Raw genomic sequence first — 13,979 nt, forward strand, 5'->3', positions numbered from 1 at the left:
TAGGGGCAGAGACGGGGGTGGGAGCGAGGCGGGTTAGAAAGATGGGGGATCTGAGAGACAGGGTGAGAGAGAGATGCGGGTGCCAAAGAAGACGGTCAGGAAGGATCGGGAAGGCCAGCGTCAGAGAGACACGGAGGTCAGGAGATGGGCGACGGGCAGTCAGGGAGGGAGATGGGGCTGGGGAGACTCAGGGGCCAGGCAGCGCTCACATCTAGCGCGGGTGTGGCCAGCAGCACGTGGGTGGACTGCAGCACATCGGCCGCGTGCAGGCTGTTGTGGTAGGCCACGTCGGGGTGGTAGTGGTCCTCCAGGGTCAGCATATATGTCACCATGGTGTCCACTGGGATGCGGAATTTCTTCAGCAGGTCACGCTCCTGAGGGTAGGTATGGGGAATGGTGACTCCCAAGAGCTCTCTGCTCTCCGCCCGGCCCCCTTCCGCTCACCCTGCCCCACTCAGCCCGCCCTACCTGAAATATCGTGTACATGATGCAGCTGAGGGAACGGCCTCCGGCGTATTCGGATACGCAGAAGATGTTCAGACCCCACTTGTTCAGGTTCTCCAGTTCCTGGGTGGAGTAGGAGGCCAGAGGTCAGCAGCCCACAAGACCCAGGGCCCTGCCCCTACCCACGTGGGTCAGAAGTTCCTCTTGGTTGATCGTCACCCCTCTCGACTCTTTCCTAGCAATTCAGAGCTCTGGTCTGAAAGTAGCACTGTCATTGCCCACCGGGTGGGCGCTGTGCTCAACAGCACAGAGTTGACTGTCCACGTCCGACCAGGCCAGAAAATAACAAAGCAACCACAGTGCCTGTGTACTGAGTGACTTTAAAAAAAAAAAAAATTTTTTAATGTTTCATTTATTTTTGAGAGCGAGAGACAGAGTGTGCGTGGGGGAGGGGCAGACAGAGAGGGAGACACAGAATCTGAAGCTGGCTCCAGGCTCCGAGCTGTCAGCACAGAGCCCGGTGCGGGGCTCAAACCATGGACTGTAAGATCATGGCCTGAGCCGAAGTCTGACGCTTAACCGCTTAACCGAGGAGCCACCCAGGCGCCCCCTGAGTGACTATTGTCTCCCAGGCATTATGCTAAATGCTTGATCTCATTTGGTTGGTTGGAGAACCAAAGCTCAGAAGTGATGCGACCTACCCAAGCCCTTGCATCTCGCAAGTGGCAACGCTGTGGTGTGAACTCCGTTTGGCTGACCCCAAAAGCACAGTTTGGCTTCGGAGCCAAACAGCTCACCAGCACCAGGGGGAAAGGAACTCGGGCTAATTTTCCATAGCTCCCCAGAATCCGGAACAGTGCCAGCACACCGTAGGTGCTCAGTAAACACCGGGTGACTGACTGGGCACTGGCTAGTGCTGGACTTCAGGTTACAACAAATGTCAGCTGACTGAGCCACCAAGAGTGCACCGAGTCCGCTGTACAAACCCATGCGGGAGCCCCTTGGCGTTAGGTGTCACGGAGCTGAACCCAAGTCTGGCCTGTAGTGGATGCTGTTGGCGTTCGACCCAGATCCCCTTCACTGACCAGTGCACCTGTCCTCCTGGGTGGGTGCTGGGACTGTTGCTTACAAAGACTCACAGCTGCTCTGTTCTACAGAAAACTGCTCTTGCCCCTGTGGGAGCTACATGGAGGCGGTAATGCTGTCCACTCTGGGGACCGCCCACAGTGGGGTACAAAAGTCCCGCACTCTTGCCTCAAGGTGGGCTCAACTCTGTGGCACTGTTGACACTCCAGAGCTCCCTGTGGAGTCAGGCGGAGGCCAGATTCTGAGGCCACCTCCTTGCTTAGGTTCTTCCTCTCCTGCTTCCTTCACTCTTGCTCTCCTGAGAGTCTCATAAGCCAAGTATGCCTGGATTGTCATTTCAGACTGACCCAACGCCCGGTCCTTCTCTGGGCCCCAGGAGACTCCCGCCCCTCTCTAGTCCAGTGTCTGCTGAGACCCTACTCACTTGGGCCAGGAGCTCTTCTTGGTTGGTCTTCACCCCAAAGCGGGGGATGCTGGAGTCACTCAGGCTGCTGCTATGCATCAGCTTCTTCACCCCTGTGATCTGAGACATGGGCTGGAATTGCGGCCCAGGGGGCGGGGGCTGCTGGGAAGGTCTCTGGCGGGGAGCTGGCTGTTTTTCTCGATCCTTCATCGTGGGTGATGGAATCTCCACTTCATTCTGCTTGTCTGAAGCAGATGGAGGAGAGACAAGCATGAGACTCCCACAGAGACCCCCTCATCTGGCCCTCACTTCCCCTGGGCTCCCCACTGTGCCCTGGGAAGGCTCACGCAGGAGGGCAGACCCCTTCAGGATGTCATGCTGTTGGTTCCTTATAGGCTGGAAACCAGAGGGAAGGGAGGAATTCTTCTGGGAGGTGGTGGGCTGGAGCAGGGACCCTGGGATTGGCCCGGAGCATTGGGGTGGCCCCAGTCTGATAGCCAGGTTTGACAAGGGGGTGGCACGGGAAGTCAGGAAGCAGGTTGAGGATGCTGGAGAGAGTAGCTGCCTGTCCTGTATAGGCAGGGGAACTTCTAGGGCAGGAGAGACACCTCCATGGTGACTAAGAGTGCTGATCGGGGTGGACAGCATGGGGAAGAGGGAGGGAAGGGTAGTCTCTGGCTCCATGAGCCCCACCCCCACCCCACCCCTTTAACACCAGCCTGCCTGGGGGGCCAGCCCCAGGATCCCTTTTCCTGAGCTTTCAAGGGCTTCCAGAGCTGAACCTGGGCCACCCATTGTGACCTGGGGCCCTGCCAGTCAATAACGGGGCCTAATAGGGGTTATTTGCATGCCATGCTCCCATTGGCTGGATCTCAGAACTCTGCACAGCCACACCCCCATTGGCGGGAGTATTTGAAACTCTGAACCCTTCTCTTGGGCTTGGCGCAGGGCGGTTCTCCAGAATTTGGAAACCTTTGGTGATAAATTGAGAGGGTAAAATTATGCTGAATTTGGGGGGGCATATCTTCAGCTTGGGCTCTTGGATAAAGAGATTAGGATGAGTTGGAGGTCCCCATGAGCTTGAGGGTTCTAATGAATTTGAGGTACTCTGTATAACTGTATTAGGTATCAAAAGTCTGTGTGTGTGTGGGGGGGGTCCTACTGAATCTGAGGGTCATATCAAGTTGGGTGATTCTCCCAAATTTGGGAGACCTTTCAGCTTGGAGGGTTTTGAAACTTTGAGGGGGTCTTTTATGAGTTCTTAAGGACAGCCGTTCCCTTAAGTTTGAGAACCCTACTGAGTTTGAGCATACCTCTTGAGTTTGAGGGATCTCCTGAATTTGTGGGGGGAAATCCAAGTTTGGATAGTCTACTGAATTTGGGGAGGCCTTTCAGCCTGGAGGCATTTAAAGTTTAGGAATTCTTGGGGCGCCTGGGTGGCGCAGTCGGTTAAGCGTCCGACTTCAGCCAGGTCACGATCTCGCGGTCCGTGAGTTCGAGCCCCGCGTCAGGCTCTGGGCTGATGGCTCAGAGCCTGGAGCCTGTTTCCGATTCTGTGTCTCCCTCTCTCTCTGCCCCTCTCCCGCCCGTTCATGCTCTGTCTCTCTCTGTCCCAAAAATAAATAAAAAACATTAAAAAAAATTTTTAAAAATAAAAAAAAAAAATAAAGTTTAGGAATTCTATTTGAGTTTGTGGGGTTTTTGGGGTCTTGAGTTTGAGAGTTCCATTGTGGTCCCACTGAGTTGGGCGGGGGGGCTTTTCTGCTTGGAGAGATTTTTTTACTGTGGAAGTTCTATAAAAGTTGACATCCCTCTGGGTTTAGGGGCATCGTGAGCATGGGAACGCTTGAGCGTGGTAACCTTGATCTTTAGGGAATTAAGAGTCAGGGTCCCTCGGGCAAATGTGGGCAATGGGACCTGCGGTCTGGGGCAGCCCCCTCCAATTCAGGCGTGCAGCCTCTCCCCGCACATACAAGCGGTGCCTTTCACTCACCCAGGAATGTGGTGGAGATGTACTCAGAGACCTGGTTTCCTGACCTGCTCATCTCTGACAGGTGTGTGAGTTCACGGTTTAACATCCTCTTGAACTAAGGTGAAGGAGGCAAGAAGGAAGGAATGATGGGGAGACAGGGCAGCAGAGGGTGGAGGATGTCAGCCCCTCCCGAGAAACTTCTGAAGACCCCATGAGTCCTTCCAACTTCTCTGCTCAGCCAACAGAGCCCTCAGCAAGCTGCTAGAGGGGAGGGGTCAGCCCTTCCTCTCCTCCCAGGTCTGGAGGGGGGCCCCAGGCTTGGAAGTCAGGACTCAGCATAGCCCTCCCTTCCTGAGGAAGGGGGGCACCCCTCCCCAGACTTCCTCTTCCTCCAGCCCAAAGGAGGAGCCAGAGGGGCACCTGTGGAAGGGAGGGGCTCCCGCTTAACAGTGAGCCAATAGGGTGTCAGGAGAATCCCGTCGCCATGGCAATGGGAGTCTCCTTAGCAACTCCCCCTCCAACCAGCTGCTGAGCTGGGGGAAAGTAGGGGGGGGGGGCAGGCCGCAGGCCCCTTAACCCTTGCCTTCCCAGAGCTACCCTGGCCCACGTCTTCCCAGATATGGACCCCACTCCCAGGGTGTCCAGGCCCCCAGCTCCCAGCCCAGTTTGGAAGGAGACAATACAGTCTCTCCTTTGCAGGAGAGAATGCAAGTTCTGGGAGAAGAGAAGGTTTGGCAGGGGCAGGGGAGAACAGTGAGCTGAGGAAACCTTGTTCGGTCATCCAGGGGAGGGGGGTTCCCATCATAGCCCCCTCTCCCCCAGTCCCGGAGGGTGGACAGATGCACAGATGAGCAGAGGATACCCCGAACCAGGCTTGGAGGTCCCTCCTGGTCCCCCCAAGCCACCTCACACAAGTGTCTGCTGTGACATTGTGCATGGAGGAGAAAGGGCATTGGTTCCCCGCCCCCAAGCTCCACTGAAGCACCCCCAAAGCAGGAGCAGACTCCGTCCAGAGAGGCAGGAGGGACACTCGATGGGAAGGGTGAGCCCACGTAGCCCACACCAGGATGGGGCACTTACTCCTCCTAGTGCTCCGAGAGACGTGTGCACAAGAAGGACCCACAAAGTCACACAACCACACACAGAGTCACAGACGACCATCTTACTCGGCTCTGCACAGCCACAGACACACAAACCAAGGGACACACACGATAAGGCAGTCACAGACACTTGGGGTCACATGCCCCGGAGAAAACACACAGCTCTGGGTTCACAAACACGTCCCAACATACACCACCACAACCAGAGCCATGTGATCTCAGAAAGGGCCACACTGTGACCCAGGCAAATAAGCATATGGTCAGACAGCCCCACACCGCTGTAGACACATACACACGTGAGTACCGACACACCCAGCAAGAGACCCACATCCCCAGCCCCCCGCTATCCCCACCCAGCCCTGGGCCACACACAGACACAGACAGTCACAAGTCTTCATGTCCAGGCCACACACGTGCACAGCCGCACACACCAGCCCAGACCAGGGGCTTGAGGATCCAAGGTGGGAGGGCTAGGGCCGAGTCTCCCGCCCATCCTCCACCCCGACTTCCCCTACCTGGTCCCACCAGCCCACCAGCCACGGCTTGGAGCAGGTCTCACAGAAGAAATCCACCAAGGGCATCTTGGAATCTTAGCCCCGCTCGGGGCTGCCGCACACAGAGGCTGGGCTTGGGGAGTCCCGGGGTTAACAGCCACTGTGGGTTTTGTGGGGGGGGGGGGGTTCAGGGCAGGTGGGCAGTGCAAGGGGGAGCCGCGGAGGGGCCTGGGCCGGCCCAGCGGGGCTGGGGGCTCCCCTCCCCTCCGCGCTCCCGATAGCAGCCCTGGTTACATGGTCTGCCAGCCCCTGGCCCTGATGGGCCCCCCCGCGGCAGTAGCTGGAGGTGGCCTGGGACCCCTGCCCATGGGGGGGCAGGGCGAGGGTCCCGGGAGGTGGCTTCGGAGGCTCTGGGCTCCGTGTGCGCGCCTGTGTGTGTGCGCGTGTGCGTGCTCACTGCAGCACTGGCAGGCTGCATGCGACGTCAGGTGGTGCGGGGGGGGGGGGGGCGTTAAAGGGGCATCGGAACCCACGGGCCTGAGCCAGGACCCAGGTGGGGCTGCCAGGGAAAGGCAGGGAGGCACGCACATCCCCGACAGGACGCGTCCCTTCCAGGGACACACCCAGAGACAAAGACACACGCCCAGACAGTCCACACACACACACCGAGATGCACCTTCTATACCAACACACGCACTAACACACACCACACAGTCACAACTCTGAAGTCCAGCCCTTTCGCAGGTATACAGCTGAGTACACGGAGATAGGAACGCCTTCAGGCACAGCCCTCCCAAGAACACAGACTCACACCCAGACACGGAGACACACACCTGGGGACAGACACCCAGATATGCTGCACACACTCCACACACCCACGGGCACACTTTCAGACAAACACAAATACCATGTGGCCTTGGACACAAACATACCCTGAGAAACCCATAAGCAAATGCTCACATCATACCCACGACCACACACACACATCATTGCAGGAACACAACGGCAAACCTACATTTAGAGACAGTCACATTCTCAGAGGCTCGGCACACTCTCAGAGACACAATCACCCTCAGACGGGAATGTTCCCAGACAAACCTCCACCCACAGGTATGTGCACCACCCCCAACGCAGACACCTCCACCTGTATACTCATTTCCTGATAGGCATCCTCCCACGCGGGCTACCACTGTGCCGCACAACTCCAGGAAACATCATTCATGCCGCCCGTTTTCCTGGATGGTGTCCTCTGGAGTTGTGCAGTACACAGACCGCACAACTGTACATGGAAGCCTTGCACCCTCTCCTGCAGCCCTGCAAGTGCATGCATGTGTCTGTGCACACACGTGGAGTCACAGACACATGGAGATACACACTCAGGTTCATACCTAGACCAACTCACACTTGTAAACATACATACCCCTCTGGCACAGCCCCACACACTTACAATCTGGAATAACTGCTTGTGTGCACCCATACATCCTCCATACAGACACATCTGCACACTACTCGTGACGTACCCTCTTGGAACATCCCCTCACACCCCGTCTTGTGCTGCAAACGTGTAGCCAACAAATTGACAGCCACACAGACCCACAGTCACACACACACACACACACACACACACACACCTGTAGACTATACAAACATTGGACAACCCCCTCAAGAGAGATGGCAGCCTGCATCAGATGTACAACCAGGCACATATACCCCCACGCACTAGGCTTCCCCCACCCCTGGGGGAAGTCAGAATCTGCTAGAACACGCAGCCCTCGGGTTGGCCCTGCTTAGGAATGGGCCCCCACCCCAAAGGCCCCGTTCACACATTGGCCCCGCCCCAAATGTGTCCTCCCCCTCAGGTCCTGCCAGCAGTCAGCCCCACCCCACAGGCCCAGGAAAGGGTCCCCTCTCATTGGCCCCATCCAGATACCGGCCCCGCCCATGGGTGGACCCGCTCGCAGATCCCACCCAGCGGTTGGCCCCCATCCTCAGGCCCCGCCCAGGGGCTAGTTCCGCCCTGCCGGCTGGGGGCCTCCTCACCTTGTGAGATGCCATCTCGCTCACGGAGCGGTAGGTCTGCATGGTCTCCAGCTGCTCCAGGCACCAGTCCAGCTCCTCCAGTGTCTCCCGGGCCAATTGTTGACATGTCTCTTCTGGAGAAGGGGCAGCATGGGTGGTGACCCAGAGGCCCCAACCCGAGATGATGGGGGTCCACCAAATGAGTGGGGAAAGGAGGTAAGACAGCCACCACCACCCCCAGGTGAGGGGTCCCCCACTGGAGCAGCAAGAGGGGCCCTTTCCCACCCCCTGGGCTTTGTTACCTGACAGCGTGGCCTTACAGACGGGGGTTGGGCCGCCCAGCGGGGACCGTCTGCAAAGAAACGGGGCTCCAACATCAGCCTGTGTGCCCCCAGATTCCTGCCTCCCCTCTCTATAATGCCACCTTTCCTTTTTCTGAGCGCTCCCTGTGTCCCACGCATGCCACCATGTGCTCAGCCTGCAGCCTCTCACAGAGCCCCCAGGAGAACCCATTTTACAGATGAGAAAACGGGCTCAAGGAAGCGAACCATTTTACAGATGAGAAAACGGGCTCAAGGAAGCGAACAAGCTTGCTCAAGACCACACGGCTGATCAGCGGCAGGGTCAGGTCCTATGTCTCCAAAGTTCCTGCAACTCCCAGAGGGACTAGCAGCTCTCAGCCAAGCGCCTGCCCCCAAATAATCACTTCAATTTAGTGAGCACTGACTACGTGCTGGGCAAATGATCTCACACTTTCTATGTATTATCTTCCAGACTCCTCACAGCAGCATCTATTGGAGGCACTATTAAATTCCCATTTTATGGAGGGGGATCAAAGGCACCACAAGACGCTATTTGCCTGGAAAGTTGGCTTTGGGGCCGGGAGTGGCCCCAAGGCTGCGGCGCCTGGCTACCCTTGGCCTCACCACCACGTGTCTGGACCCCTTGATCTTTATTTTTAAAAGTCTCTGCCTTAGCCATTCAAATTGCAATGGTTTGCTGGCTCAGAGGGAGCTGCTGCCTGAACAGAGGCTCAGAGAGGTCAAGTTCCTGCCTGAGGGGGCACAGCAGAGCTAAGAGTTGAACCCAGGTGTGCCTGGCCTCATGATCATGAATGTTGGGGCCCAGCCTTGAGACTTACTTGTTGCTGGGAATGGGCACATTGGTCAGGAGTGAGAAGTTGCTGCGAACACTCCGGAGACTGGCCAGCACCTGGGACGGAGGGAGAGCCAGCAGTGAGGAGAGGGAGCCACCCGGAGGGGCTGGGGCTAGGTCCCTGTCCCCAAGTGTGGGGGAAGGTTGGAGCCCCTTCCTTTCTTAGGGGAGGGGTCTTACCTGGGCGAAAGGTGTCACAATGAGGTCCTCAGCGTGCCTGCAACCAAGGACAGGGGCAGGTCAGGCGTCCTCACTGTGGGACACCCCCGGGCCTGGGTGAGAAGGGGCTGGGGTGCCAGAGAAGCAACCCTCTATGGGGGTTGGGCTGAGGGTGGGCTGGGACGTGGTGGGGGGGCCTCCAACAGGTGAGGGGAGAGGGCGCTTACACCTCCCAAGGGTACGCACCCTACAGGGGCTGGTCTTGGAGGGAACGGTGGCCGGACAGAGGAGCTCAGGTGGGTGGGCAGGGAGGGGCTGTGCAGAGACAAATCCACTGCAGGGGGGGGGGCTGGTGAGAGCAGTGGGTAGGAGGGGATGGGGAGCAAGAGAGTTAGGGGAGCTGAGGTGGGTACCTGGATGGGTAGGGCCAGGGCTGGAGGATCCAGTGAGAGGGGAGGGGGCTGAGCAGGTCTGGGGGTGCTCACACCTTAACAGGTGGTCGTGATAAGGGGGGCTGGTTTAGGGAAGCCTGGAGCGGGGGGGGAAGGCAGAGGGGGCTCAGCCGAGGTGGATGCTCTGTGGGAAGAAGTGGCAGCGGGGACAGGCTGAGGGGGGCCAGGCCCCAGCTGCCGACGGGTAGGAGTGGGCTTGGGCAGGTTGGGTGGGCAGGGACCGCAAGGATGTGGGTGCGGGCTGGGCTGGAGGGAGAGGCTCACCGTAGCTGAGTGGGGGGCAGAGATGGGGCGCACCCTCAGACCTCGCTGGGTGGGCATGCTGTAAAGGGACCGAGCCCTCGATGTGGGCAAGGGGGCTGTTTACTTTTCACTGGGAAGGAGAGGTGGCAGGGGGCTTAGGCGGTGTCCCCATTCCCTGCTGGCAAGGGCAGCTTGTGTTGGGAGCAGGCCTGGAGGGTGAGAGTGGGGTGCTCACGCCTCGCTGGTGACCGACGAGTTCCGGGACATGGTTTTGGGTGACATGTCATAGTCACTGTCCGAGCGGTACAGGAAGGACTCCCGGCGCTGGCTGATAGCCCCCCCGGCATGCAGCACGAGGCCCGGGCTCGCCTGCGAGTCCAGGGGGCTGCGGCCAGGAGATGGCGTGGGCCCATTCTCCGCCTCGAAGCTGCAAGGGGGTGGGCGAGAAGAGCGGTCAGGGGGGCTGAGATGGCACTGGGGGGGGGGGTGGCAGAGGAATAAGGGTACCGAGGACACTCCTGGTAGAGACGGGGGACAGGAGGTTGCAGAGATCACAGAGCGATCGAGTGCCTTTGTGAGCCAGGCTCTGTTGAGGTGCTGGGACACAGCAGTGACTGAGACGGACGAGCATCTGTCCCTTACGGGAAATGGCATGGGAGGGCCAGACTGTAAACAGGTTAGCCTAGTGAACGTGCACACCGCCAAAAGTGTGGGGATCTTTTTGGCTCTACTCTTTCCTCACTGCCCACGTCTATTCAGGATCCGTCCACTTCTCACCCCCTCCTCGGCTGGCCCCCTCATTGGTGGCCTGGACCAGCGCCTTTGTCTCTGCCCTGCTCCCTGGTTCCTGTCCTTGCCCCTCAGTCTGTTCCCCTCCACAGCCACCAGAGAGCCACATCCCTCTTCTGCTCAGCCCCTTCTATGGCTCCCAGCTCACCCAGAGCAAAAGCCAAAGTCCTCACTGAGGCCCAGGTGGCCCCGCCCCAAGCCCTCCGGGTCTCCCCCTCACTCACTCTACTCCAGCCTCCATGGCCTCCTGGCTGCTTCCTAAACATTCCAGATGTATTCCTGCCTCAGGGCCTCTGCACAGGCTGTTTCCCCTGCCCAGACCTCCAATGGCTCCTCCGGCCGGCCGCCTTCAGGCCTCCGCTCAAATGCTGTGTCCCCGGGAGGCCTCACCTGACCAACACATCTAAGATCTGAATCTCTGCCTTACTATTTCGTATTTACCTTTCCTTTCAAAAAATAACCGCTACTTACCTGACATATTCTATATCTTACTTCTTTGCTGTTTGCCTTCCTTCCTAGAACTAAGCTTTGCAGAGCAAGGATTTTGGTCTTCTTTGTTCTAGCCCATGGGCCAAGAACACGGCCTGGCACACAGTGCACACCCAATAAAATGTTTACTGGATGAATCATAAAACGTGTGAATGAGTGACTATGCGAACGGGGTTGTGCCACGCGGAGACTGGAAAGGGGAGGCAGGCCTCTCTGAGGAGGTGACCTGCGAGCAGGGCCTGAAAGATGACAAAGAGCAGGCCATTGGTCAGGAGGGAGGAGAAGACACTCCAGGGGGTGGGAAGAGCAAGTGCGAAGGCCCTGTGGCAGGATTCGGGTTTTGTCTGAGGACCAGCAAGGAAGCTGGTGTGTCAGGAGCAGAGAGAGACAGACTGTGACAGAGACCCGGCGACACCGAGGGCAAGAGAGCGAGGCCCCAGCCTGGGGTCACCGGCAAGACGCTCGGGATGAGCCAGGGAGATGCTGGCTCGCCTAATTCCCAGAGGTGTGACTGGGGTGAAACGACTGAATTCCAGTTCCCTAATCCACAAAATGGGGACAACCGCCACCTTCCTCAGGTCATCCAGGCGACCAGTGTTGACACAGGTAAAACGCTCAGGAAGCATCGGCCCCACACGCGCCACATGGGCAGGGGACTCAGCAGTCGATATGCAGAATTGGTGGGGAACCGCGTGCCTGCAACGTACTGTGTGGCCTCGGGAAGGCCACTGCCCTCTCTGGTCTGTTACCCCGTCGTCAAAGTGAGGGGGTTAGAAGGGTCAGCAGACTTCAGGCTATGCTCTGGTGGGTGCAAGGGAGTAGGGGAAGGCAATGGAGCCCTCCCCTTTCCAGTCCTACCTAATGAGAGTCAGCGTAAGATTTTATTTGAATGGTCCCTCTGCTAAGAAATAAGTCTGAGGGGCGCCTGGGTGACTCAGTCGGTTGAGCGTCCGACTTTGGCTCAGGTCATGATCTCGCAGTTCGTGAGTTCGAGCCCCATGTCAGGCTCTGTGGTGTCAGCGCAGAGCCTGCTTCACATCTTCTGTCCCTCTCTCTCTCTCTGCCCCTCCCCCGCTGCATTCGCTCAAAAATCAATTAAGAAAGAAAGAAAGAAAGAAAGGGAGAAAAAGAAAGTCTGAAATCCCCTAGAGTAGCATAGTGAAACCAGCATCTATGGATCTATTAACCTTTTTCTCTGGGCCAGTCCTGGGGTAGGAGTACGGCGAGGGACTTCGTTGACTCCATTTTACAGATGAAGAAACTAAGGTCAGAGAGGAGAATGATTAGCTCTGGGTCACGCAGCAAGAGCGTGATGGGGCCAGAATTCAGTCCCAAGTCTCATGACTCCTCAGACGGAAACGTGAGCTGCTGCCCTCTGCCTACTCAGCCCCCATTCGAGCACATTCCTACCATCGCAGCAAATGTTCGCAGGGGCCAGGCAGCTGACACCCAGAGCAGAGTGGTGCTGGGGGATTCCGATTTTAGGAGAGAAATCAGACATTTTCAACAGTCACAAATTCAAACTTCTTTTAAAAACAAACTTCGGGGCACCTGCGCGGCCTAGTCGGTTGGGCATCCAGCCTCAGCTCAGGTCATGGTCTCGTGGTTCGTGGGTTAGAGTCCCACGTCGGGATTCTGGCTCTCTCTCCCTCCTTCTCTCTCTCCCCCTCCTCCCCTATTCGTACGCTCGCTCTCTCTCTTTCTCTGTCAAAATAAATAAAACTCAAAAAGAGTAAAATCGTGAAAAAACAAAGGTAAACTAACCAGTGTTGGTGAGGATGTGGGGGAACGTGAAATGGTGCGGTTACTATAGAAAACGGTCCTTAAAAACTTAAGTATAGAATTACCGTGTGATCCAGCCATTCTACTTCTGGGTACACACGCAGAATTGAAATACTAAACACTAAGAATCGAAAGCAGGACTCAAGCAGATATTTGTATGCCAACGTTCAGAGCAGCGTGATTCAAAAGAGCCAAGAGCTGGAAACAACTCAAGCATCCTTTCCTTACCTTACTAGGTATAGAGCGGCGGTTTGGGAAGGTGGTGACGTTCTGGAGATGGATGGTGGTGACAGTTGCACGACAATGTCAGTATACTTAACGACACAAATGTACACTCAAGAAACGGTCAAGTGGACAAGTATGTTATGTAGATTTTACTACAATAAAGACACTCATACAATGTAGACAAAAGGAGTGAATTTGGGGTGCCCGGGTGGCTCGGTCGGTTGAGCAACCGACTTCGGCCCAGGTCACGATCTCATGGTTCATGGGTCCGGGCCCGGCATCGGGCTCTGCACTGACAGCTTAGAGCCTGGAGCCTGCTTCAGATTCTCTCTCTCTCTCTCTCTCTCTCTCTCTCTCTCTCTCACTCTCTGCCCCTCCCCCACTTGTGCTCTCTCCCTCTCTCAAAAATATTTAAAAAGGTGAATTTTACTATATGTTCACTTTTAAAAAGTAAATTAAAAAAAAAAAACCCTTAAGATGGAAAATTCTTAGACCATGAACTGGGGCCTTTGATGATAATGCTCACTTACTGAGCACCTGCTGTGTACCAGGTAACAGGTTAGATCCTTTTAGGTATATAGCAATATTAACAAGACGCTTCCTGAATATTGGCCGTGTGCCTGGCATTGTCAGAGTGCTTTATACACCCGAACCCAGTTGTGTCCCCCACCAGCTCTGTGAGTTGTGTTCACATCCCGGCGCAACAGGGGAGAGTGGGGCACAGAGGGATGGTAAGGGGTTGGTGGCCTCGCTGCCTGAGAACCACGTCCTGTCTCCCCGGGCACAGCCTGGATTTTTTGGCTCTACTGAGGCCCACGGGGGAGGAGACAGGAACATACTTACGTACTGAGGACCCTACCCTGGCCCCAGACTCTGAAGACAGTTTAGGGAAGGTGAGACCCAAGTCCGAGAGTGGGCCCGACCGGCATCAGATACTGTAGCCCCAGGGGCTCCACTCACGTAAGCAGGAGCCCAGAGGCCACGATGGGAAGAGGCTCCCTGGGGCCCTGCTGTTTGTGCTTCCAGGAGCTGATGTCCCCCGGGCTTCGGAAGGGCAGAGGGGAAGGCATCGGGCCTGTTGAACTGCAGGCTGAGTGTGGGTGTATGTGGGCGTGGGGTCTCACCTACCCTCCAGGATGGCACGCTGGTGCTATGTGGAGTCACCCT

At 56.9% G+C, this 13,979-nt stretch overlaps 1 protein-coding gene and 1 long non-coding RNA gene across 6 annotated transcripts in view; one reads left to right on the plus strand and one right to left on the minus strand.

Annotated features, from left to right (window-relative positions):
* Positions 1-13,979, minus strand: part of PDE4A (phosphodiesterase 4A) — a 40,314-nt gene that overhangs the window by 7,137 nt on the left and 19,198 nt on the right. For 4 of the 5 annotated variants that reach the window (XM_058728066.1, XM_058728065.1, XM_058728067.1 and 1 more), the window contains 9 exons: positions 9,763-9,954; positions 8,854-8,890; positions 8,660-8,730; positions 7,821-7,870; positions 7,540-7,652; positions 3,927-4,020; positions 1,955-2,178; positions 469-567; positions 210-374 (listed from right to left, as the gene is read on the minus strand). In XM_058728066.1, coding sequence (XP_058584049.1) covers positions 210-374; positions 469-567; positions 1,955-2,178; positions 3,927-4,020; positions 7,540-7,652; positions 7,821-7,870; positions 8,660-8,730; positions 8,854-8,890; positions 9,763-9,954 — 1,045 coding nt within the window. Of the gene's footprint in view, positions 1-209; positions 375-468; positions 568-1,954; positions 2,179-3,926; positions 4,021-5,520; positions 6,656-7,539; positions 7,653-7,820; positions 7,871-8,659; positions 8,731-8,853; positions 8,891-9,762; positions 9,955-13,979 lie in introns of those variants that run through there. The other variant, XM_058728068.1, reaches the window with a different exon arrangement.
* Positions 2-8,498, plus strand: LOC131510657 (uncharacterized). The gene is made up of 2 exons (XR_009261133.1): positions 2-136; positions 8,293-8,498. It is a non-coding gene; the product is annotated as an uncharacterized LOC131510657 (long non-coding RNA).

The sequence above is a fragment of the Neofelis nebulosa genome, chromosome 4 (assembly GCF_028018385.1).
Source record: "Neofelis nebulosa isolate mNeoNeb1 chromosome 4, mNeoNeb1.pri, whole genome shotgun sequence".
NCBI lineage: Eukaryota > Metazoa > Chordata > Mammalia > Carnivora > Felidae > Neofelis > Neofelis nebulosa.